The sequence below is a fragment of the Bubalus bubalis genome, chromosome 1 (genome assembly GCF_019923935.1).
Source record: "Bubalus bubalis isolate 160015118507 breed Murrah chromosome 1, NDDB_SH_1, whole genome shotgun sequence".
Taxonomy (NCBI): Eukaryota; Metazoa; Chordata; class Mammalia; order Artiodactyla; family Bovidae; genus Bubalus; species Bubalus bubalis.
Genome location: NC_059157.1, coordinates 189,856,682 through 189,883,076, shown reverse-complemented (window position 1 = coordinate 189,883,076; position 26,395 = coordinate 189,856,682). Strand labels below are relative to the sequence as shown.

Genomic DNA, 26,395 nt, shown 5'->3' with positions numbered 1-26,395 from the left:
TGCTGGCGTCTGAATTCACACTTGGATAGTACTGGGTGGAGCTTCCTGAAGACCCGGGTTTTTTACACAGACCCCACAATGGAACCCCCGGGCTGGCTGCCCAGTATGTCTTCCCCAGGTAGTCGGCGGGGGAGGGCGGGATTGCCACAGCAGAGGATAGGTACTGGGCACTGGAAAGGAGCTCGTGCTGGGAGCACTCCACCCTGGGTCACCTGCCCTTCTGAGGTGACTGCCAGGCTGACTTCAGGTCAGCAAGTGAACACTTGAAAAATGATGATTTGTCCCCAGGAAAGAGTACAGAATAAGAGGTACACGTCCCCTCGAGTCATCTGCCCACAGAACTGCCTGGCCCTGCTAATCGTTCTGACTCACAAGTCCTCCTGGCTACAGTGGCCACCTCTGAGGGCTTTGTCCAAGCCCCACGCGGGGGGTCCAGCTGCCTGACTGGCTGCACGCCCTCCTCCCAGAGGCAGTGAAGAGCCTCACGGGAGGGGTGAGAGCCCCCGGTGGGGCCGAGTGGAGAATCACCGCACACACAGAGCAGAGGTGCACTGGTCCTGGCCTCCGGTGGCTTCTCCTGCAGCCCCAGCCCGTCTACCCGCCTGTCTCCTCAGGTGTACACAGCACCCGCCTGCAGAATCCGCCCAGCAAGGCCAGTCCCCTGTGCAGTCCCCCACCGGTGCCCAGGGCCGCTGCTCCCCAGCAGCCTGCCTCCAGCTCGCCTGGGGGACTCGACAGCCGCTAGGCAGACAGACCCAGTTCCGAGAAAATCTTCATGGTTTTTTTCAAGGTTTCTGCCTTCTCCGTGAAACTGCTGAATCGTTTTTTTTTTCATTCTAAGACATGAGCCCTGAATGATTTCACTTTCCATAAATGTTTTAACTAAATTATCGGACATCTCACAGAGTGAGCAAACCCTCAATAAACTGAGCCTCTGGCCCCAGAGTCTGCCCCATCCCTGCTCCTCCGCCACGGCAGCCACCAGCAGCCCGACACCACATCACTGATCACTGCTGCCTGCCTTAGTATGTGTTACACAAGTGCTTTCCAGACCTTCGAATTAACGTGTGATCTCTGTACTTACTAAAAACACGTATTAATAAGGCTTATTCCTTACACCCTCTCTGTTCTCAGAATTACTTTCTCTCAGTTGTGTTTTCTCATATAGATCACTCTCTTCTGTGTTTATTTTCCTCAGAAGTTTGATGGCCATTCATTCACGTTTGTGAGTAAACATCTTGGCTGATGAACAGAGGCAGCTGGCATGGCCTCCTGAGCCTCTTTCTGGGAAGGGCCTGCGCGTACAGGGAGAGCCTGGACCCACGTCTGTCTAGACCAAGAGTCCAGAGTCCCGCTTGGCCCCTGTCTGGCTGTCGGCACGGGAGCCTCACTGTGGGCAGGACTCCCACCAAGGAAGCTCTGGCTTCGTCCCGGGTGTCCCAGGGCAGCACATCCTCGATGCCAACCCTCTGCCCCCAGGCCGCTTCTACCCTGCAAGCTGGGAACGCCTTTCATCGCAGTTTCATCGGCTGCTGGGCCTGGGGCAGCTGTCCCAAGCACATGTGCGCAGGTGCAGGCGGTTCTGCAGGTCCCCTGGCCAGCATTGGGTGCACTCAAGGCCACAGCCTCTCGAGGACGGAGTCAGGAAGAGTGGCTTGGGGAAGAAAGGGGATCTGTTTAGGTACAACTTGTGGGGAATCTCGTAATGGGACAGAATCTTCTGTGAATGAATGGATCACTTCAGTTCAGTTCAGTCGCTCAGTCGTGTCCGACTCTTTGCGACCCCATGAATTGCAGCATGCCAGGCCTCCCTGTCCATCGCCAACTCCCGGAGTTCACTCAAACTCACGTCCATCGAATCGATGATGCCATCCAGCCATCACATCCTCTGTCGTCCCCTTCTCCTCCTGCCCCCAATCCCTCCCAGCATCAGAGTCTTTTCCAATGAGTCAACACTTCGCATCAGGTGGCCAAAGTACTGGAGTTTCAGCCTTAGCATCATTCCTTCCAAAGAAATCCCAGGGCTGATCTCCTTTAGAATGGATTGGTTGGATCTCTTTGCAGTCCAAGGGACTCTCAAGAGTCTTCTCCAACACCACAGTTCAAAAGCATCAATTCTTTGGTGCTCAGCTTTCTTCACAGTCCAACTCTTACATCCATACATGACTACTGGAAAAACCATAGCCTTGACTAGACAGACCTTTGTTGGCAAAGGAATGTCTCTGCTTTTTATTATGCTGTCTAGGTTGGTCATAACTTTCCTTGCAAGGAGTAAGCATCTTTTAATTTCATGGCTGCAATCACCATCTGCAGTGATTTTGGAGCCCCCAAAAATAAAGTCTGATGCTGTTTCCACTGTTTCCCCATCTATTTCCCATGAAGTGATGGGACCGGATGCCATGATCTTCGTTCTCTGAATGTTGAGCTTTAAGCCAACTTTTTCACTCTCCTCTTTCACTTTCATCAAGAGGCTTTTGAGTTCCTCTTCACTTTCTGCCATAATGGTGGTATCATCTGCATATCTGAGGTTATTGATATTTCTCCCCACAATCTTGATTCCACCTTGTGCTTCTTGCAGCCCAGTGTTTCTCATGATGTACTCTGCATATAAGTTACAGAAGCAGGGTGACAATATACAGCCTTGACGTACTCCTTTTCCTATTTGGAACCAGTCTGTTGTTCCATGTCCAGTTCTAACTGTTGCTTCCTGACCTGCATACAGGTTTCTCAAGAGGCAGGTCAGGTGGTCTGGTATTCCCCTCTCTTGAAGACTTTTCCATAGTTTATTGTGATCCACACAAAAGCTTTGGCATAGTCAATAAAGCAGAAATAGATGTTTTTCTGGAACTCTCTTGCTTTTTCGATGATCCAGCAGATGTTGGCAATTTGATCTCTGGTTCCTCTGCCTTTTTTAAAACCAGCTTGAAAATATGGAAGTTCATGGTTCATGTATTGCTGAAGCCTGGCTTGGAGAATTTTGAGCATTACTTTACTTGTGTGTGACATGAGTGCAATTGTGTGGCAGTTTGAGCATTCTTTGGCACTGCCTTTCTTTAGGATTGGAATGAAAACTGACTTTTTCCAGTCCTGTGGCCACTGCTGAGTTTTCCAGATTTGCTGGCATATTGAGTGCAGCACTTTTACAGCATCATCTTTCAGGATTTGAAATAACTCAACTGGAATTCCATTACCTCCACTAGCTTTGCTCATAGTGATGCTTTCTAAGGCCCACATGACTTCACATTCCAGGATGTCTGGCTCTAGGTGAGTGATCACACCATCGTGATTATCTTGGTCGTGAAGATCTTTTTTGTACAGTTCTTCTGTGTATTCTTGCCACCTCTTCTTAATATCTTCTGCTTCTGTTAGGTCCATACCATTTCTGTCCTTTGTCGAGCCCATTTTTGCATGAAATGTTCCCTTGGTATCTCTAATTTTCTTGACGAGATCTCTAGTCTTTCCCATTCTGTTGTTTTCCTCTATTTCTTTGCATTGATCGCTGTGGAAGGCTTTCTTATCTCTTCTTGCTATTCTTTGGCATTCAGATGCTTGTATTTTTCCTTTTCTTCTTTGCTTTTCACTTCTCTTCTTTTCACAGCTATTTGTAAGGCCTCCCCAGACAGCCATTTTGCTTTTTGGCATTTCTTTTCCATGGGGATGGTCTTGATCCCTGTCTCCTGTACAATGTCATGAACCTCCGTCCATAGTTCATCAGGTACTCTATCAGATCTAGTCCCTTAAATCTATTTCTCACTTCCATTGTATAATCATAAGGGATTTGATTTAGTCATACTGAATGATTAGTGGTTTTCCCTACTTTCTTCAATTTAAGTCTGAATTTGGCAATAAGGAGTTCATGATCTGTGCCACAATCAGCTCTCGGTCTTGTTTTTGCTTATATTATTCTCTTTTGCAATTCCATGACTCCTCGACATAAGATCAAAATCAACGGTTACTCTTCAGTGATACTTAAACCTTAGAATTGCAACATTTTACATTAAAACTAGACATGGTCGGTTAAGTAACTGTATAAATATTTTTCACATGAAAGTGCTAGTCACTCAGTCATGTCCAACTGTTTGCAATCCCATGGACTATAGCCTGCCAGGCTTCTCTGTCCATGAGATTCTCCAGGCAAGAATACTGAAGTGAGTAGCCATTTCCTCCTTCAGGGGATCTTACCACCTCAGGGATCGAACCCACGTCTCCTGCATTGTAGGCAGATGGTTTACCGTCTGAGCCACCAGGGAAACTCCATAAATATTTTTCATATTCTAAGTTAAATAAACTACCATCTTTAGGAAGAATGGAGAAAATAAAGCTACAGACAGCAGGCAGTCCAAGGTTTAGGGCCAGCCATGTACTTTCTTGGGGCAGGGAGCCCATATGGGCCCAGGAGATCCTGTCTATAAGTCTGTGGGGTCAATACCCCCACAGGACAGACACCCAGAAGGAGCTTGTGTTTCCGGGGCTGCAAAGTGAGAACTGGGGTAACGAGCTAACCACAGGCTACTGTGCATAAAACAGTAAAAGCAGCAAAAGCTTGGTGGTCCTGAGAGTGTCTCTGCTGCTGTATATCCAGCATGCTGAGTCAGAGCTTTTAGAGCAAAAGCATGAAAAACTGTGAACTGGCCTAGTAACTGACACAAGGGAAACAGGAAACTTGGCTGGTGGTGCTGGTACTTCTCTTGCTTCCCTTGTAAGGGTGATTCCTGTGCCACACACGGTGTGATCAGATGCATCACACACACAGTGAAGAGTGATGGATGCCTAGGGGACCAAGGCTCCTGTTACAGAGGCTACTGTTCACTCATTAAATGGCCAGGACAACGTGTAGTTACAATCTGGACTGAGTGTGGCCTTCATTCTGCAAACACACGAAACCCCGAGCAGAGCTAAAGGAGAAGGAAATCAAGTGCACAGCACAGTAATGGCCACGCAGTCCGTCGGCCAGGCCGTGTGTCCCTGGCCTGCAGCCCCTGGAGTGGAGCCCCTGGGGACGTCCATCTCACTTCCCCTGGGCTGATGGAGGGGGTGGGAACCAATGGGAAATATGAGTCTGTGAGGGCAAGGCGGCCACACACACCCATTCTGTCGTCTTTAGCTCCCCAACCCCAGACACAGATCGTGAGACTGTAGGCTCCACCTGGTGGACCTCAGGCCAAATCAGACCCCCTTCTTACACCAGCTTGGGGTGGGGGGTGTTTAAAGCACCAACCTAGGCAAAATACTGGGTGCTCTGGTCCACAAGGTGAAATGCACGCTGCTGACAACCTGGCCCAGAGGACAGGGGATCAAGCCAGCCTCATCCCAAGGACAACAGGGCTGGTGGGTGGAAGAGAAAGTGCCCCCACCCCAAGCAACATGCCCTGAGGATGAGAGGGGAGCTCCAACTCTGGTGCAGGGGGAAAAGGACATCTGGGCAGGGCAGGGCAGGGCAGCAGATCCCAAGACAGACACAGAACATGCAGCTCCACAGGAGGCACCTCAGACAGGGTTCAAGTCCTCCATGTACCATTATATCTACCGGTGTGGGCAAGAATCCCTTAGAAGAAATGGAGGACCCCTCAAAGTGAAAAAGAGTCCTAAATGCAGTACTTGGGTACAATCTCAAAAATGACAGAATGAACTCAGTTCATTTCCAAGGCAACCATTCAGCATCACAGTAATCCAAGTCTATGCCCCAACCAGTAAAGCTGAAGAAGCTGAACAGTTCTATGAAGATCTACAAGACCTTCTAGAACTAACACCAAAAAAACATGGTCTTTTCATCCGAGGGGACAGGAATGCAAAGCAAGAAGTCAAAAGATACTTGGAATAACAGGCAAGTTTGGACTTGGGAGTACAAAATGAAGTGGGGCAGAAGCTAACAGTTTTGCCAAGAGGACACACTGGTCATTAGCGAACATCCTTTTCTAAGAACACAAGAGGTGACTCTCTACACAGATATCACCAGATAGTCAATACCGAAATCAGACTGAGTATATTCTTTATGGCAGAAGATGAAAAAGCTCTATACAGTCAGCAAAAACAAGACCAAGAGCTGACTATGGTTCAGATAATGAGCTCCTTATTGCAAAATTCAGGCTTAAATTGAAGAAAGTAGGGAAAACTACTAGGGCATTCAGGTATGACCTAAATCAAATCCCATATGATTATACAGTAGAAGTGAGAAATAGATTCAAGGGATTAGATCTGATAAGAGTGTCTAAAGAACTACGAACAGAGGCTCCTAACATTGTACAGGATGACCAAAATCATCCCAAAGAAACAGAAATGCAAGAGAGCAAAGTGGTTGTCTGAGGAGGCCTTACAAATAGCTGAGAAAATAAGAGAAGAAAGGCAAAGGAGAAAGGGGAAAATATGCCCAAGTGAATGCACAGTTCCAGAGAATAGCAAGGATAGACAAGAATGCCTTCGTAGGTTACCAATGCAAAGAAATAGAGGAAAACAACAGAATGGGGAAGACCAGAAATCTCTTTAAGAAAACTGGAGATACCAAAGGAACATTTCATGCAAGGATGGGCACAATAAAGGACAGAAACGGTATGGACCTAATAGAAGCAGAAGATATTAAGAGGTGGTAAGAATACACACAACTAGACAAAAAAGGTCTTAATGACCCAGATAACCTTGATGGTATGGTCACTCACCTAGAGCCATTCTGGAGGGTGAAGTCTAGTGGGCCTTTGGAAGCATCACTACAAACAAAGCTAGTTGCGGCTGCTGCTAAGTCGCTTCAGTCATGTCCGACTCTGTGCGACCCCATAGACAGCAGCCCACCAGGCTCCCCATCCCTGGGATTCTCCAGACAAGAACACTGGAGTGGGTTGCCATTGCCTTCTCCAATGCATGAAACTGAAAAGTGAAGTGAAGTCACTCAGTCATGTCTGACTCTTAGCGACCCCATGGACTGCAGACCACCAGGCTCCTCTGTCCATGGGATTTTCCAGGCAAGAGTACTGGAATGGGGTGCCATTGCCTTCTCCGCAAAGCTAGTTGAGGGGATGGGATTTCAGCTGAGCTATTTCAACTCCTAAAAGATGATGTTGTCAAAGTGCTACACTTAATATATCAGCAAATTTGGACAACTCAGCAGGGGCCACAGGACTGAAAAAGGTCAGTTTTCATTCCAATTGCAAAAATGGCAATGCCAAAGAATGTTCAAACTACTGTACAATTGCACTCATTTCACATGCTAGCAAGGTAATGTTAAAAATCCTTCAAGCTAGGCTTCAGTAGTACACGAACTGAGAACGTCCAGATGTACAAGCTGGATTCAGAAAAGGCAAGGGAATGAGAGATTAAATAGACAACATTCAATGGATCATTGAGAAAGCAAGGGAATTCCAGAAAACACATCTACTTTTGCTTCACAGACTATGTTAAAGTTTGACTGTGTGGATCACAAGAAACGGTGGTAAATTCTTAAAGAGGTAGGAATACCAGACCACCTTACCTGCCTCTTGAGAAATACATATGCAGGTCAAGATTCAACAGTTAGAACCAGACTTGGAACAACAGACTGGTTCCAAATTGGGAAAGGAGTACGTCAAGGCTGTATACTGTCACCCTGTTTATTTAACTTATATGCAGAGTATATCATGCGAAATGCCAGGCTGGATGAATCACAAGTTGGAATCAAGACTTTTGAGAGAAATATCAACAACCTCAGATATGCAGATGATACAACTCTAATGGTAGAAGGCGAAGAGGAGAGTGAAAAAGTTGGCTTAAAACTCAACATTCAAAAAACTAAGATCACGGCATCTGGTCCCATCACTTTATGGCAAATAGATGTGGAAACAATGGAAACAGTGACAGACTTTATTTACTTGGGCTCCAAAATCACTGTGGATGGTGACTGCAGCCGTGAAATTAAAAGATGCTTGCTCCTTGGAAGGAAAGTTGTGACAAATCTAGATAGTGTATTAAAAAGCAGAGACATCTCTTTGCCAACCAAGTCAAAGCTATGGTTTTTCCAGTAATCTTGTATGGATGTAAGAGTTGGATCATAAAGAAGGCTAAGCGCCAAAGAACTGATGCTTTCAAATTGTGGTCATGAAGAAGACTCTTGAGTCCCTTGGACAGCAAGGAGATCAAACCAGTCAATCCTAAAGGAAATCAACCCTGAATATTCATTGGAAGGACTGCTGCTGAAGCTCCAATACTTTGGGCACCAGATGCAATGAGCTGACTCATTAGAGAAGACTTTGATGCTGGGAAAGATTGAGGACACTAGGAGAAAGAGGCAACAGAGGACAAGATGGTTGGATGGCATCACCAACTCAACGGACATGAGCTTGAGCAAACTTGGGGAGATGGTAAAGGACAGGGAAGCCTGGCATGCTGCAGTTCATGGGGTTACAAAGAATCAGATACGACTGAGTGACTGAACAACAGCAATAAAGCTAGTGATTCTGGGCATCTCTTCCTATTGACCATCCATGTCTTCTTTAGAAAAATGTCTGTTCAGGATTTCAGCCCAAATTTTGTTTGTTTTTTAGTACTGAGTTGTATGCACTTTTTGTACACATTGGATATTAACCTCTGATCAGTTGTATCATTAGCAAATATTTTCTCCCAGTTGGTAGGTTGTCTTTTCATCTTGTTGATGGTTTCCTTTGCTATGCAAAAGCTTTTAAGTTTAATTAGGTCCCATTTGTTTAATTTTGCTTTTATTTCTTTCCTCTTCAGAGACTGATCCAAGAAAATACTGCTATGACCTTTATCAAAGAGGGTTCCATCTAGGTTCTCTTCTAGGAGTTTTATGGTTTCAGTTCTTACAATTAGGTCTTTAGAAACCATTTTGAGTTTATTTTTGGGTATGGTGTGAGGGTGTGTTCTAATTCACTGACTGCAGGCAGCTGTCCAGCTTTCCTAACACCACTTGCTGAAGAGACTGTCTTTTCTCTATTGTATATTCTTGCTTCCCTCCTCAAAGATTAATTGATTACAGGTGTGTGGGTTAGTTTCGGGGCTCTCTATTCTGTTCCACTGATCTATGCATCTCTTTTTGTGCCAATTCAACACTGTTTTGATTAATGTAGCTTTGTTGTATAGTCTGAAGTCAGGAAGCATGATTCCTCAAGTTTTATTCTTTTTTCTCAAGATTGTCTTGCCAATTCAGGGTCTTTTGTGGTTCCAGAGAATTTTAAGATTATTTGATCTAGATCTGGAAAATGTCATGGGCATTTTGATAGAGATTGCATTGTATCTGTAGCTGTCTTTGGATAGAATGGCCATTTTAATAATATTAATACTCCCAATCAAGGAGCATCACCCTCAATTTCCTTCATCAATGCTTTATAATTTTCAGGTCTTTCAGATCCTTGGTTAAGTTTATTTTTTTTCTCCTAGAAGAAAATACTTCTAGGTATGTTATTCTTTTTAATGCATTTTAAATGGAATTCTTTTAAAATTTCCTCTTTCTGATACTTTATTATTAGTGTGTGTGCTGTGTGCTGCTAGACTCCTCCGTCCATGGGGTTTTCCAGGCAAGAAAACTGGAGTGGGTTGCCATGCCCTCCTGCAGGGGACCTTCCCAACCCAGGGATTGAAACTGCATCTCTTACGTCTCCTGCACTGACAGGTGGGTTCTTTACTACTAGCGCCACCTGGGAAGCCACTATTAGCGAGCGCCGAAGAATTGACGCTTTTGAACTGTGATGTTGGAGAAGACTCTTGAGAGTCCCTTGGACTGCAAGGAGATCCAACCAGTCCATTCTGAAGGAGATCAGCCCTGGGATTTCTTTGGAAGGAATGATGCTAAGGCTGAAACTCCAGTACTGTGGCCACCTCATGCAAAGAGTTGACTCATTGGAAAAGACTCTGATGTTGGGAGGGATTGGGGGCAGGAGAAGGGGATGACAGAGGATGAGATGGCTGGATGGCATCACCGACTCGATGGACATGAGTCTGAGTGAACTCCGGGAGTTGGTGATGGACAGGGAGGCCTGGCGTGCTGCGATTCATGGGGTGGCAAAGAGTCGGACACGACTGAGTGACTGAACTGAACTGAACTGATAGTAATCTTGGCTTCTGCAACCTTGCTGAATTCGCTTATTAGTTATAATAGTATTTGGGTGGAGACTTTAGGGTTCTCTGTAGAGATTATCAGATCATCTGCAAACAGTGAGTTTTACCTCTTCCCTTCCAACCTAGGTAGCTTCTATTTCTTTTTCTTGTCTGACTGCTGTGGCGAAGACTTCCAAAACTGTATTAAATAGAAGTGGCAAGAGTATTTCCATTTGTGTTCTTTCTGAATTTAATAGGAAAGCTTTCAGCTTTTCACCATTATTATATTGGCTGTGGGTTTGTTGTAAATGGCCTTTATATAGTTGAGCTATGTTCCCTCTATGCTCACTTTAATGAAAGCTTTAATCATGAATGCATGTTGAATTTTTTCAAATGCTTTTCTTGAGTCTATTGAGATGATCATATGATTTTTATCTTTCATTTTGTTAATGTGGTATATATCACATTGACTAACATGTGAACATTAAACCATCCTTGTGACCCTGAAGTAAATCAATTTGACCATGATACATGATGGTCAAATTGCTGGATTTTAATGTATTGCTGGATTTGGCTTGCTAATATTTTGTTGGGGAATTTTCCATCTATATTCATCAAAGATATTGGCTCAAAGTTTTGTTTCTTTATAGCATCTTTGGTTTTAGCATCAGGGCAATGGTGGCCTCGTAGAATCAGTTTGGGAGTGTTTCATCCTCTTCAATTTTGGGGAATAGTTTAAGAAGGATACGTGGAAGTTCTTCTTTGTATGTTTGGTAGAATTCCCCTGTCAGGTCTTGACTTTTGTTTGCTAGTTTTTTTTTTTTCTAATTACAAATTCAATTTCACTTCTAGTGACTGGTCAGTTCAAATTGTCTGTTTATTCTTGACTCCATCTTGCCAGGCTGTGTGCTTATAGAAATTTGTCCATTTCTTCTAGATTGTCCAATTTGTTGGCATATAACTATTCATAGTACTCTTATGATCTTTTGTATTTTTGTGGTATTTTTTGCCATTTCCCCTCTTTCACTTATCTTGTTTATTTGGATCCTCTCTCTTTTCTTCGTGATGAGACTGACTAAAAGTTATCAACTTTGTGTGTCTGTACCAAAAAACCAGCTCTGGGTTTCGTTTATCTTTTCTATTGCTTTTTTAAAACTATGTTTAAATATCTCTCTCTGATCTTTATTATTTCCTTCCTTCTGACTTTGGGCATCATTTGTTCTTTTTCTAAATTTTTAGATGGCAGCTTAAGTTGTTTACTTGAAATTTTTCTTCTTACCTGAGGAAGGGCTGTATTGCCATGAATTTGCCTTTAGTACTACTTTTGCTGCATCCCATATATTTTGGAAAGTTGTGTTACGTTTTCATTTATTTTCTGATTTCCTCTTTGATTTCATCACTGACCCATTGTTTCTTTAGTAGCATGTTGTTTCGTGTCCACAGATTTGTTTTCTTTCTGTTTCTCTATCAGTAGTTGATTTCTAGTCTCATATACTATGGGCAGAAAAAATACCTGATATAATTTCTGCCCTCTAAGATTGCTGAAGTCTGTTTTGTGATGTAGTATGTAATCTATCCTGGAGAACATTCCATGTGCACTTTAAAGAATGTATGTTCTCCTGGTTTGGGACATAATGTCTTATAGATATCAATCAAGTCCAACTAGTCTAATTTGTAATTTAAGACCACCTTTGCCTTACTGATTTTCTTTCTGATCTGTCCACTGATGTCAGTGGAATGTTAAAGTCATCTATTATTGTATTGTTGTCAATTTGCTCCTTTACATCTGTTAGTATTTGCTTTATAAATTTAGGTGCTCCTGTATATGTTAACATATTATTGACTGGGGGTTTTTTGCAGAAACTAATGCCTGTGGCTGGCGATTTGTTATGTAAGTAAATATTGAAACACTCTGGTTAATAACATTCAGGTAACAAAAGGCGTATTAATACATCTCTAGTCAATACATGGTTAAGGAATGTTATATCTTCCTCTTGCATTGATTTCCTTTATCACTATATAATACCATTCTTTGTCTTTGTTAATAGTCTTTGTTTTAAAGTCTACTTTGTTTGATATGAGTATTGCTATCTCCTTTTTCTTGTTGTTTCTATTTATATATCTTTTTCCATCCCCTTTCTGTCTGTCTGTGTTTTACCCTGAAGTGAGTCTCTTGTAGGCAGCATATTGAAGGGTCTGTTTATTATCCAATTACCACCCTATGTCCTTTAATCAGAGTATTTAGTCCATCAACACTTAAAGTAATTACTGATATGTACATTTTTATTGCCCTTTTGTTACTAGTTTTCCAGTTGTTTTCACAGTTCTTCTATGTTCTTTTCTTCTTTTTGCTTCTCCTGTCATGCTTTGGTGATTTTCTTTAGTAGTATGGCTGCAATCCATGGGGTCACAAAAGAGTGACTAAACAAAAACAATGCTTAGGTTCCTTTCTTTTTGATTTTTGTGTATCTGTTGTAGGTTTTGGATTTGTTGTTACCTTGGGGTTCATATATGTTGACCCATAATCATATCTACTAGGTTTACACTGATAAGTCATTTAAGTTCAAACACACTGAAAGAGCTACATTCTACACTCTTCTTCCCCACATTTTGTGTTTTTGGTATCATATTTTACATCGTCCATGCTTATCCCTTTACTGTTTTATTCTGGTCAATTATGGTTGAATATTTACTATATCTGATAACAATATAAGTTGTTTTACAAATAGTTAAATCAAGATTATATATACATTAAAATGTCTGTCATTCAGACAGATATTAGGGGTTCACACTAATTTCTAATTTCTCAGAACTGACAAATGGGTGAAAAACATTAACCAAGTTTGAATACGGGGAAATGTTCATTTCTTTGTGATTGATCTGTTTTGTTATGAATGGAAATTGTCATACTCTATGAGTTCTAAGCTGAAAAGCATGTCTGCCGTTGGATAGAAATATAGGCATCATGATATATAACTCCATTCAGTGTCACTTCTTTTCCCATCAACTCACTGTTAAAAGTTTATGAATATGTATACAAACAATATCAAAACTCACTATAAAATGCATTATTTAAGACAGTAGCATTTTAATCCATAACTTGCTATGGAAAATATAAATAAATAAGCCTAGTTTTTTCATTTTTTTGTTTTCCTAATCAAATTACAACATTCCTGTACTTTATTTCTCACTGTTTACATAACTAAGTTACTACCTAAGGTAGAAAGCGGCACACCTGCAAAGTCTTCACTATGTTAAGGTCAGATAATCAATTTCTTATCCCAAAGACACAACTAATACAGTACAGAGAAGTATCACTCAATATTAGCAGCTGCTTTTGTTAAGATGAGCTTTTATGGGGAAAACTACAATAATGGAGTAGGAAGGAAACAGAATTTCATGTATCTCTATCTGTGAATTCTGTGAAAGCCCCACAGGTTTTTTTTTTTTTTTTAACTTATCATTTATTTTTAATACACATAACACGTATCTATTCTTCTTTATTTTCCCAATTAGGCCATTACAGAATATGGAGCAGAGTTCCTTGTGATATACAGTGGGTCCTTGTTGGTTATCCATTTTAAATGTAACAGTGTGTATACATGTCCACTCCAAACTCCCTAACTATCCTTTCCCCCCACTTCCTCCTTGGTAACCACATGTTCATTCTCAGTCTGTGAGTCTGTTTTGTAAATAAGTTCATTTGTATCGTTTCTTTTTGGAGTCCACAAAAAGCAGTATCATATCATTTCTCTTTCTTTGTCTGGCTAACTGCATTCAGTATGACAATCTCCAGGTCCAGCCATGTTGCTGTAAATGGCGCTATTTCATTCTTTTTATGGCTGAGTAACATTCCACCACGTCTTCTTTATCCATTCATCTGTCGATGGACATTTAGGTTGCTTCCATACCTTAGCGACTGTAAACAGTGTTGCTGTGAACGCTGGGCTGCATGTGTCTATTTTCCTTTATGGTTTATCGTAGTCATAGTTGCTTTTATATTTTTTCGGTCATTTAATTACATAGTGGATTATTTAAGTGATCGTCTTACTCCATATTTGCCTTCCTAATGGGATTTTCTCTTTCCTATATTTTCTTACTTCTTTTCCCATTTAGAGAAAGCCCTTCAATAATTCCTTTAGGGTACATTCAGTACTGCTGGAATTCTAGTTTTTGCTTGTCTGAGAAATTCTTCATCTCCTCTTCTAATCTTGCTGGGAAGCATATCCTGGGTTGTACGTTCTTCCCTTTCAGCCCTGTGAATATCCTGTGCCACTCTTTTCTGGCTGCCGAAAGCCTTACCAGGAATCTCATGTAACCAACTCCTTGTTTTTCTCTTGTTGCCTTAAGAATTCTTTAGCTTTCGCCAATTTAATGATGTGTTGGTGTGGGTTTGATTGGGTTCATCTTGTTCGGGACTTTTTGTGCTTCCTGTACCTGGCTATCTGTTTCCTTCTTTAGGTTTGAAAAGTTTTCAGCCATAATTTCCTTGAATACACTTTTTACCCCTCCTTCTCCTTCTAGAACTCCTACAACACGAATGCTGGCACATTTGACGTTACCCCAGAGACCCCATATGTCCCACTCATTTTTATTTTGTTTTGTTGTCTTTCTGTCTGCTGCTCTGGTTGGGTGAGTTCCATTACTCTCTCTTGCGGACCATTTCTGTGTTCTCCTGGGTCATTCTGTCTATTATCCATGGCTTCTAGAGTGCTATTTAATTTCAGATATTGAATCATCTATTTCTGATTGGGGCTTCATTAAAATTTCCATTTCCTGTGCTTTTGTTCAGGCGGTAGGTGAGCCCCACACGCTCACCCCACACCCTGCGCTCTTTCTCCGTGTGTTACTGTTTTGTGACACCGTTGGCAGTGAGATCGGCATAGTGGGTCTCACCCCACGACCCCGGGCATCCTGGCTGTGACCACGGCAGTCAAGCCTCTTGGTCTTCCTTGCTGAGTTGTCTCAGTGTGCCTGACAGCAAGCGGGGCCGGGAGAGACTCAGACCCGGGGCCGGTGGAGGAGAGCCAGGAGCCAGAGCTGCCCTGCACTTGCAGGCGCTGGATTTGAAACTCATCTGAAAAGGAGAGACAAGAGCATTCAGGAGGATGGGAAAGCGCATCACGTGAGCGCCCAAGGCAAAGGTTCACCTCCAGGAAGTTCTTTCTTAAACACACACTTTTCATGCTGAAATTCAAGTAAAATTCTCATTTTTAACCTCGACGGCATTTTCAAACACAGTCTGCTGATAAACCTTTTAGTAAGTCCATCTAGATCTGCTCCAGTTTCCAGGGAACCTCATTCAGTCACCTCAGCCTTTCTCTGTGTGGCATTCAGGTCCGTTTCTCTCGCTCCCTTCAGACACTACCGTTCTCTCATGGCTGTTACATGGCTTTCTCTTTCCAACATGGGAATGACCTGCGATAAACTATGAGGTGAAAAAGAGCAACGAACAGGGCATGACCTGCTAGGCACACAGCCGTGCACCAGGTGTGCGCAGCAGGAGGACTGGGAGGGGACAGCCCAGGTGGACCTGGCCACTCACTGACTGTGGGGACTCCCTGTGAGCAAGCTGAGGGCGGTGCCATGGGCCCGTTTGAAAGGAGTGTGACCTCCTGCGTTACTGAGACACTGACACCCTCTCCTCCAGATTTCTCCTATTTGAATCCTTTTGTCTGTGAAGATGCCCTGCGTGGTGTCTGTGGGCCTCAGGGCAATACTGGGGAGGAAGAGGGAAGAACAGGTCTTCCTTATTTGTAAATTCACGTTTCTAACAAACATACGTGGTGAAACACTGTTCTCCAGCAGGTGCTCATAGATCCAGACGCACTCTGTACACGGACGACGTGATCAAAGCACACCGGACTTCATGGGTGAGCAAGCCGGTCAGCGCCCAGGACTCCTTCAGCAGGTGGTGGAGCAACACACCCAGAGCCACCCAACTGGGCACAGGCAGCTCCCGAGGAGCCCCCGGTGCCACGCGTCTCACATATGATGTTCTCAGTGGCTGCCAACACTCTAGACAAGTGACAGCTGATTGAATCAAAGCATGCTTGCCCCACACACAAAGCACAGACCGGACAAGGAAAACTGTTTTCTGACTCGTGTGAGATTCGCACCCAAACACACATCCAAGTACACCTGCTCACATCTACCAGTGTACGTTCAACGGTAGGGACGCTACAATTTCAACTTACCATCAGATTTTATCAGTCTACTTTTATCTTTTTTCTCCTAAGAAGGTAACGGTTTACAATAGAGAGCTGTGAAACTGAATTTGGAGCAACTTTTTCTCCATTCCCGTGTGATCCATGTGCTCTAAGAGACATGCTTTCAAACAAAGCTCCACGTTGCTTTTCTCAGTTAGAGATGGGCTAGTAGCAAGACCACAGACCACGGCAAAACACACACACCAAGAGGCATTCTAGTTCACGGTTAGGGTTTTAGTTCTAGTTTTAAAAGTAGGTAAAGCGAGATTTCCAAAGGATAAAAATACCTTAACTGTGTCCTTTTAAGTAAAGGTGAACTGAGAAGTTAGGGCCCTTGAATTCAAAAGCTCTTGTTCACTTTACTGCTAGCCACTGACATTCTAGAAGAAAAACAATAAACAACCAGTAACCCAGGGCGCACTAGGCGGGTGCACGTCCCACTGAGAGAGACACCACTGCCTGCCACGGGCACACAGCCCCACGGCCGACCTCCTGCAGAGCTCGTCTCTGTGGCCGTGAGTCCTCTGTGGGCTGGCCTAGCATCATCTCGGGCAGCTGAGGCCAGTGGAGCCTTCATGGCTCCTGCAAGCCTCTACAGTGGACGCAGGACTCAGCAGCACGAGTATGGGTGAGAGGAAAGCCCGCGGGTGCCGCGTCTGGGCTCTAATTTCCCTGTAAATGGCGAGGTTTTCAACTGGCAAGAGAGGGGAACCTCGAGGGACCCACTTAAACGACCCATCCATTGCCTCCGCCCCTTTTGAATGGCCCAACACTCCCCGCCACTCCCCCACCTCAGTGCAGCCCCCACTGGTGTGTTACTCGTGAGACCTGCACGCTGCAGTCAGGAAGGGGGGGTACTTGCCGCTGAGCAGAGGCTTGTTGAGGGTGTACAGCGGGGGCAGGTCCTCGATGTTGGAGATGCGCTGGTACATGGCCCTGGAGAGGTGGTCCCCGTGGTACAGGCTGCCCAGAATGATGCTGGAGAAGTAAATGGGCTCCACGAAGATGCTGAGCAGGGACCCCTGGATGCCCACCACATTCCACCTGGAGGCAAAGGAAGAGGCACTCAGCGTGGGGTCCCTTTGGCCTGGGCCCTCCATAGTGCCGTGCTCACGTGGGCATGCTGCTCATTCCATACAAGTGTTAACCAATTTAAAAGGCAGTTAAATAACCGACTTGGGTTCCCTGGTGGCTCAGCTGGTTAAGAATCTGCCTGCAATGTGGGAGGCCTGGGTTCGATCCCTGGGTTGGGAAGACCTGCTGGAGAAGGAAACGGCTATCCACTCCACTATTCTGGCCTGGAGAATTCCACAGACTGCATAGTCCCTGGGGTCGCAAAGAGTCGGACACAACTGAGCGACTTTCACTAAATAACTGACTTAGTTTAAAATTCTAAAGAGAAAAATCTACTTAATTATTTTATGCTGGAACGATCTTTTGCCTCCATGTTTCCCAAGATGACACATTTACCGAAGATTAGTTCTAAAAAGATATTGAGCCACGTTTCTTGTGAGAAAAATCAAAAGAAAAAATAAACCTTTATTTCATTACTTCTAATGAATAAAAAATGGCAGCTCCAGAGGGACGGAAACTGGTCTCTTCCTGCTCCCTGGTAGCGGCATCGACTATCCTGACCCCGCATTTGGTGTGGGTGAGGTCACAGCACCAACCCTCCATGGCTTCGTCTCAATGACAACTCGAACACCGCCTCACCGCTCTGAGCCCCACAGACAGCAGGAAAGCAGCCCTCCATGGCCTCGGGAGTCCATGTCCCAGCACCCAGGGGGCAAAGCTCACTGGATCCAGGGGTCTTCTCCCTCACACCCCTTCCCCAAGCCAGCAGCATGAGCATCCTCTGCTCCCTGTGGAGCTCCAGCCCTCAGCCAAGGGTCCCCAGTGCCCCCACCTTGGTCTGTGTAAAGTCTTTCTCTCAGCTGCCACTGGAGCCCACTAGGTGCCCCCTCTGCTGAACCCCTGCAGATCTTACCATCTGTCCCCTACCTTCTCCCATCAACAGGCTCTAAGCGGGAGGGATTCGTCTGTTTAGCATACTAAAACATCCCAGCATTTAGGGACCTGGCCTCACAGCTCAGTGTGCGCTGACTGGACAAATCCTCGGCTCCCCCAACCCTCTAAGAAGGAAATTAGAGCACAGGGTTCCTCCTATCTAGCAAGGAACAGTAGGGAAGGATTCAGTGCACACAAAACCCACAGGGAGCCCTTTCTTATGTAAATCAGAGTCTTGTCAGGGGGGTTAGGCCCCATTAAGCTGAATTCAGCCTCCTGGGGCAAACTTGAAAACCCTGCTCTTGCAGAAACTTATACGAGTTACGAGTCATTAATTTTGAACACATGCTTCGCAGGCGAATCCTAGGCCCCGATTGCTCCACGGAGGCCCTGGTGGGAAGTGGTCCACCCACTCGGCTCAGCTCCCCTGGGCGAGCCTCACGGGGAACACGGAGGCGCCGACTTGACCAGCAGCAAACACTCGTGGGATGTGTGCCATACAAGCCCACCGCCCCCAGCAAACCCCTGTGAAAACTGGCTGTCCCCGTGACCCTACAGCCTCCCCATGGTAGGGGGGCCCACAGCCGATGCCCCTGGCCCCCCCTGTGTCTGGGGGAGGGGGAGGCGGCGGCGGTGGGGGACAGGGCTCTGCATGGTCGTGCGCACTGCTGCCCTCAGGCAGGTGGTCTTTGCTTTCTCCCCAGCTCTGCGCGCAGCACAGGCTGTGCTACCCCCTCCCATGGCCCAGTCAACAGAATTCACTCAGAGGTGAGAGCCCCCAGGACCCCGCACCGCCACCCCCCAACTGTGGTCTCACCCAAAGCCCGCCCACTGCCCTGACCCCTCTGGAACCGGAACCGGAACCGTCTGTGGGAGGCAGCCCTGCCCTCTGTGAGACCCAGGCCAGCCCCCCAGACCCTGTTCATGGTGTCCACATGACTGCCAGAGGCAGGGGCAGCCCTCCAGGGGCACCAAAGATCAGAGGGTGGGAGCTCAGCCCCGCCCCCACTTCCGGGGTTGAGTGAATCACCAAAGACCAAGGATTTAATCACCTGCAGGGAGATTCCAGAGGACAGGGCTGGGAGTGTCCTCCACCCACGCCCTGCTGCCTTAACCACTCAGCGAGACTTTTCCACTTGAGTGTCAAGTGCTACAAAAAATGATGAGATTTTGATCGAAGTTATAGATTTGGAAGAAAATCAAGCTATCAGTAATAATGTTAGATTTGGCATATACATGGATGTTTTAGATTAGAAGACGGCCTGTCATTTTGTTTCCCTTCCTGGCTTGGTCTGGGGATACGGGATGAGTTGGGATCCTTCCCCACCTTCCTGATGTGTAGAAATGACTGTATGTATGAAGAGGATACCTCCCCAGAATGCAGAGAACTCACTCAATGGTCTCCTGCAAGAGCTGCATCCTCTTTCTCTGCAGCCACCTCTTTGATTTCCTCCAATTTATTTACTTCTTGGGAGTGAGGGCGTGACTGGTTTTCTTTATCTTAATGTTTGGAATTCCATTCAAATTTCTTACACATGCTTGAGCAATTTTAGGAACATACACGTTTCTACAAAGCTTTTATGTCATCTCGGTTTTAATGGTGTCTGTAACTCTCACTGCAGCCATCTGCGCACGTGTCCATTCCTACTAGATCCTGACACCCTTTCCTCCTCCCCTGACTTGGCTGCACCCTTTGTCTTGGTCAGACTTCCAGAGGTCTGCCAATTTTATTACCTTTTTCAAAGCAGCACTCTGGGTTTCTGACTGTTCGCTGCTCATCGCTGCTGCATCGAGTACTAATGTCTGCTCTGTGTCCTTCCCTCCCTTCTGAGAATTTGGACTTGTTCTCCTGTTCTCAGCTGTGGTGTTTTATGTCGTTCACTTATGACCATCTCCTAACTTCCCCTGCAATTTCTTCTGTGAGTTGCTGAGGCTTGATGGACGCACAGTGCCCTGCCTGGGGTCAGAGCACAGAATCTGGGGAGTCCTAGCATGTAAATACCCTCCTTGGTCGGGAAGATCCCCTGGAGAAGGAAATGGCAACCCACTCCGGTATTCTTGCCCGGAGAATACCCTGGACAGAGGAGCCTGGAAGGTCACAGTCCATGGGGTTGCAAAGTGTCAGACATGACTTGGCAACTAAACAACAAAACCCCGACTCCCAGCCCTCTAGTCTCCTCCCTCCTTGCTCCAGGCCTTCCTCTTGCCCCTCCTGCTCTGCCCCATCCCTGGGCCACCACTGACCTGCTTCTGTCACGTTCTAGAAATCTACAGCAATGGAATCACATGGTAAGCACTCCTTTGGTTCCTGGCATGCTGCACAGTCCTTCTGCGATGTGTCCACGTACCACTGACTGAACATGACAGCTTATTCTTTCCTTTGCCTGAGCAGTGCCCCGAGGCACAGATACTCCCATTTAACCCTGTTTAAAGACTGACAGCCGTTTGAGCTGCTCCCAGATGTGGAGAAGCTGCTTCAATCACTCCAGGTGAGTCTGCATGGACAGTGCTTCCATTTCTCTCCAGAAACAGGAGTAAAGTGGAGGGAACACAGGCCAGAAATGCCTTTAACATCTAAGACACAGATGAGCTGTCTTCACAGTTGGCTGCATTGTCTGTTCCCAGCCTGGGAGAATGACGCTAAAGGGCCTGGGGTCCCCACCGTATCCGACAGGGCTTTAAGCCTGGAGGGAAGAATGTGCCCTCATAGCTCTCTCCCATGATTAACGAGCTTCTCATGTGCTAATCTGACATCTTTTTTGGTGAAGTGTCCATTAAAATATTTTGCCCATTTTAAAAACTGTTTTTCCCCCTTGTTGGTTTTAGAAGTCTTTGCATAGTGTGGATATAGGTCCTTTATCAGATGTACGATGTATAAATATTTTCTTCCAGCCAGTGACTTTATTTCTCATTCTTTTAACAGAGTCTTTCAGAGAAGCTATTTTTAATTTGATGACGTCTAACACCATCTTTTTCCTCTCAAGGAGAGTGCTTCTGGTGTTGCAGCTAAGACATAACCCATCCCAGTGGCCAAGATTTTCTCCTCTTTTCTTCTATAACTTTTACGCATTTAGGTCTATGACACATTTTCAGTTAATTTTTGTATATGGTGCAAAATATGAAGTTCACTTGTTTGTTTTTACATAGGGATGTTCAGTTGTCCCAGCATCATTTGTTAAAAACACTATTCTTTCTCTACTGAACTGGCTTTGAACCTTTATCAAAAATCAGCTGTGACCAACAATGAACTTGTGGAACTTGAGTTTAAAACACAACACTGTTTACATTAACACCTCCCAAAATTAAATACAGGTACAAATCTAACAAAAATACAAGACCTGTACATGGAAAACTATAAAACCAACAAAAGAATCAAAGAACTAAGTGAACAGAGAGATAGCCCACGTTCATGGAGAGGAAGACTCGATTCTTTCCAACCTGAGCTACAGACTCAGCACAAACCCATCAAGGCTCTAGCACAGTATTCTGCAGATGCTGACAAGCTGATTCCAAAGCTTACATACAGGGCAGAAGGCCAGAAGAGCCCACATAACACAGGAGACCAAGTTGGAGGACTCACTACCCGACCTCAAGACCTACTATGAAGCTACAGTAACTGAGCTTGTGATTTATCAGAAAAGTACAGTTGGCCACTCAGATGATCAGAAATATATTTTTCTTATATATGTTTGGTCTTCTTCTGGGGTTCCTGGCTCACAGCTCCCAGGCCCTGGGAACTTTCTAAGTGATTAACCATAAGGTGTCTATGTTAATGAGGTAGATTGTGTCACCCACCCGAGGACAGGGGCTGGTTGGCTGTGGAGCCAAATACTGATTACATACAATGGGAACTTTCAGCCTCACCTTCTTGACCTCCCGGTAGGGGAGAGCAGCTGGAGGTTGAGTTCCCATACCAACAGCCATGATTTTTAATCAACGGTGCCTTTGTAGTGAAGCCTCCATAAGAACCCAAAAGGACCTGGCTCCAGAGCCTCTGTCCACAGAGACCCCACCTCTCCTCTCAAGGTGGCCCTGAAGCACCTTTTAAAACCTGAGTCCTTCGGTGAATCTGTGGGACACATGCCCAGGTGTCCCTGGAAACACCCCGGGGCACCCAGGCGTGCAGGGGTGGGGGCGGGCCCAGGAGCGTGTCCAAGGGGACTCACCTGGCCATCTTGTCGCTGCAGGACATGGTGAGCAGCCGCTCCCCCTGCAGGACCCCGTCCCACGTCTGGACGCTGGCGTTGGAGCGAACGGGGATGGTGCCCTCACCAGACTCTATCTTCGTCCGCAGCTGTCCACGGGCTTTTCGGTTCGGGTGTCTGTCTGCTGGTTCTAAGACAGAGACACAAGGTCCTCTGGAGAGGGTCTGCCGGTCGACCACCTATTTAACTCACCAGAAAGCATGTCTAACAACACTCTGTCAATTCAAAATATGGTTCACACGCACGTGTGCATGTGCTCATTCTACACCCAAGACATGTGCGTACGATGCAAGCATAGAAAATTGAACAGGAGGATACAATACAAACCAAATTCATAAAGGTGTTTCCTTGGTGGTTGGGAGAAAAGAGGGCCTCCATTTTAACCAACTGATGTATTTCTAGGATTAGAAACTAGCTGAAGCAGACAGAACACAAGGCTGACATTTACGAATTCTAGGTGATGGATATTAGAGTATTTGCTATATTTCTCTGCTGCATATTTAAATTTTCAAAAATAAATCTATAGGGATGTGGAAATAAATCCATAGGAAACATTCACAAACACCCAGAGGTTTTTTACATGAATACAGTGATTTAAATGTTATTTTTTATGTTTTAAAAATATTTGGCAATTTCTACAGTGCATATTTGTTGCTTTAAAAAAATTTGTTTTATAATTTTGTCTTTTCTTTTTAAAAATTCTTATGTATCTGTTTATCTGTGCTGGGTCTTCTTTGTGGAATGCAGGATCTTAGATCTTAGTTGCAGCACGCGGGATCTTTAATCACAGCATGTGGGATCTAGTTCCCTGACCAGGATTGAACCCAGGCCCCCTGCATTGGTAGCGAGAAGTCTTAGCCACTGGGTCACCAGGGAAGTCCCCACATGTTGCTTTTATAATCAATAAAAATAATGTAATCAAATGTTCTATTTGGAACACATAATGCTTAAGCTTGTGAGCAGAGTTGTGGATACAAATTACTATGAAACAAGAGCACGAACAAGAATGAGAGCAACACGGAGGTCAGGGAGAGGCCTTCCTGCCCACCGACACCTGCTTCTGAGACTTAGTCACACTCTCGTGATATCACAACCCACCAGAAACATGGACCACGACATGCATTTCCAATCTAGAGATGCGTGTCATCGTGTCATCCAAATTCAAAATCTGAACACAATTTTAATATCCTCACTGTATTCTAATTTCTTGTTTGAATCCACATCTTCATTCATTAAAAATTTCAAATTACTAATTGAGAAGAAAACTTCATGTTTTTATACATTCCTATCAGATCCACAACCAAGGTGGAAATTTTTGAAGAAGAAACGATATTAATACAGGTTTGTCCTTTTCTCTGTTACAACACAGTCATGAACTTTCTTGGGAAGTGGCGGCTGCTGCTGAGCCTGGCATGGTACCTTCCAGGATGGGTTCGTGTGGTGAGAAGATCCTGGCGTCCCCGCAGGGGGAGGTGCTGATGTACAGGTGGAACTGGACATTCTCCTTCAGCTTGAAGCCGCCCCGCTCAGACTTCTCAAAGATGGATCTCTTTTGATCATCTTTGCTACTGAAAGGAGTAAGTTGCAAAGATAAACCTTAAAGCTGAACACAATCAAAATTCAGTCTCTCATAGCTTATGATGATTTTCAAAGGCCAGTGTTTTCAACAGGGTAAGATAAACTTGCAGTGGGGCATTTACTTGACATGTTTATGATAATTAGCATGGTTCCTGCCTGCTCACCAATGAGACAGTCATCAGTACACAAGTAACCCCGTTCTCTTCATTTACAACCTCAGAACAGAAAGGCTGAGAGTAGGACATGGCCTGGAGCAGGAAGCAGTCAGACTCACAGTCAGCCATCCGGGCATGGTGACCTCCCCAGCACTTATTCCTGTATAAAGCAAAAGCCTGGGGTCTGGAACACAGACATGACCCCTCTGACTGCATGTGTGGCGGGTATGTACGTGGGCATATGAGTTATATAACTCAGCCAACTCTACTTGACAGCCTGAGCTTCAAGGGCAAAAGGGTTCCCAACCTGTAACCCAGAAAGTCACTACGCTGAGAATTTTTCAGTGATGACAGACACAGTGAAAAGGATGCAATACACTTTGATTGGAGGAAAATTTTTTTTTATGGAAAACAGCTTCCTTCACCCATTTCCTCGGACACTCACTTTAAGTAAACCTCAAGCTGCGTGTAGAGGAACCTCAGCAGGGACCGGCGGGCTATGATCTCCGCATGGCAGTCGTTAAGTGCGAGCCCACGGTCGCTCATGTACTCGCCGTTGATGCACTTTGTTCCCGTGGAGATGCTGATCACCTTGGCGTCCTTCACATCTGTGCCTGGAACACAGGAGAAACCGTCTAGCGATTCCTCCCAGGAATTGGCTCAGCCAGCTGGGCTGAGCGGATACTCCAAGAAGAGAGGGCCCCAAGACAGCCTCAGACCCGGCCCTCAGGAACTGAAGGTCCTCTGGCCGCCCCAGGGACACAGGCACTGGCCGTGGTTGTGGTTCCTGCTCCCAAGAGTGGTCCATGAAGACACTGCTCAGAGGCCTCACTTCTGGGAGGTAGAAGAGGACTTGGGGAGGGATCCTGTCACAGCTGGGAACTTAGAGGCAAATTTAGCTGGGTTTCTGTTGCCGTCCCGAGGGTGCTTCCCCCACGGAGTCCCTACATTTGTGGAAGCCTTCTCTCGCGGGGAAGGGCACAGGAAGCTTATCTGGCAACAGTGACGTGAATTGACACACCAGAGACGGCTACTCTCAGTGAAGCGAAAACCAACAGGTCTCCTGCATTTCCCAGACTCACTCGAGAGGATTCATGTAAGATTACTGGAATCAAATACTAATACAGGATGCTTTCTCCAAACAAAACACTCAGGTTAAACAGATGAAATGGTGGGGGAAAAAACATAAGTGCAGCTTCTCCAGTTGCACACAGCAGACATTCTGAAGGAGAATGAAAAAGTAGCCTTCTGCTCCTGTCAGAGGCTTCTGTACACTGAGAGCGTGTCTTCTTCATTAAGTGTGAGAACACGTAGTGGACACACACCGACACGGTTACCTGTTGTCATGACGATTCCAGCAAGGACCTTCCTGCGAGCGTGGGGGGAGGCGAAGCTGTCTGTCAGGTCCCCAAACTTATCCAGCACCAGGCGGGCCACGGCATCGGCCAGGACCTGAGGACCAAGAGGGGGTCAGCACCCTCTGGGGTTACGTTCTGGGGCCTCTTCTCTGAGCCACATGGTAGGTCTGGCAAATGAGCGTGTGAGTGTGTGTGTGTGTGCGTGCACACGCACACGTGTGCATGCGCAGTTTTTCCTCAAAGACATTTCTTGGAACCAGGCATCCAAGGGGCATACGAGGGTCTCTACGGACAGGATGGCAGGAGCCCTGCCATGTAGGAGCTGCATAGAGCAGCTAAGGCCTCCCACCCCAGCCCTGTCTCCGGGGGAACCCAGGCCCAGGGCGGCAAGGTCACTTGCCTCCCTCCCTCTGTGGCTTGGAGCCAGAGCTCCGAGTCCTGCAGCCACACTCCCAAAGCAATAGGGCTTCTGGAGGAAGTAAGAGCACAGGAGGGAGGCCAGAACGGCCCTGCAGGGGCCACTCAAGATGGAAAGGGGAGTCAGAAGGGAAACTGTTATCTCAGCACCTCCCTCCCAAGGCACCAGTCCACCTGCGCCTGTTACCTCCACATCTGAGACCAGAGAGCAACACTGCTCAGAGCCCCACAGGCGAGGGCTCTGTCCCCTAGCTGGGACGACAGGGGAGGGCTGCAAGGCCACTTGCGCACAGTGCTGGTCGCATCTGGGGGGTGCGCAGCACTGCACTTGGGGGCAAACGGCTTCGAGAGTGTGGACCTGGTCCTCCTTCTACAGCATGGACTGAGGGACCCCCTGTGTTCTGGGAACAATGCCTGATGGGAAGGGGTTCAAGGAGTCACGTGGGACC

General features: G+C 45.9%; 1 protein-coding gene across 4 annotated transcripts in view; it reads right to left on the bottom strand.

Annotated features, from left to right (window-relative positions):
• Positions 1-26,395, bottom strand: part of ADARB1 (adenosine deaminase RNA specific B1) — a 115,716-nt gene that overhangs the window by 6,129 nt on the left and 83,192 nt on the right. For all 4 annotated transcript variants that reach the window (XM_044947714.2, XM_025292839.3, XM_044947720.2 and 1 more), the window contains 5 exons: positions 25,509-25,623; positions 24,617-24,785; positions 23,858-24,006; positions 22,400-22,568; positions 17,089-17,270 (listed from right to left, as the gene is read on the bottom strand). In XM_044947714.2, coding sequence (XP_044803649.2) covers positions 17,089-17,270; positions 22,400-22,568; positions 23,858-24,006; positions 24,617-24,785; positions 25,509-25,623 — 784 coding nt within the window. The remainder of the gene's footprint in view (positions 1-17,088; positions 17,271-22,399; positions 22,569-23,857; positions 24,007-24,616; positions 24,786-25,508; positions 25,624-26,395) is intronic.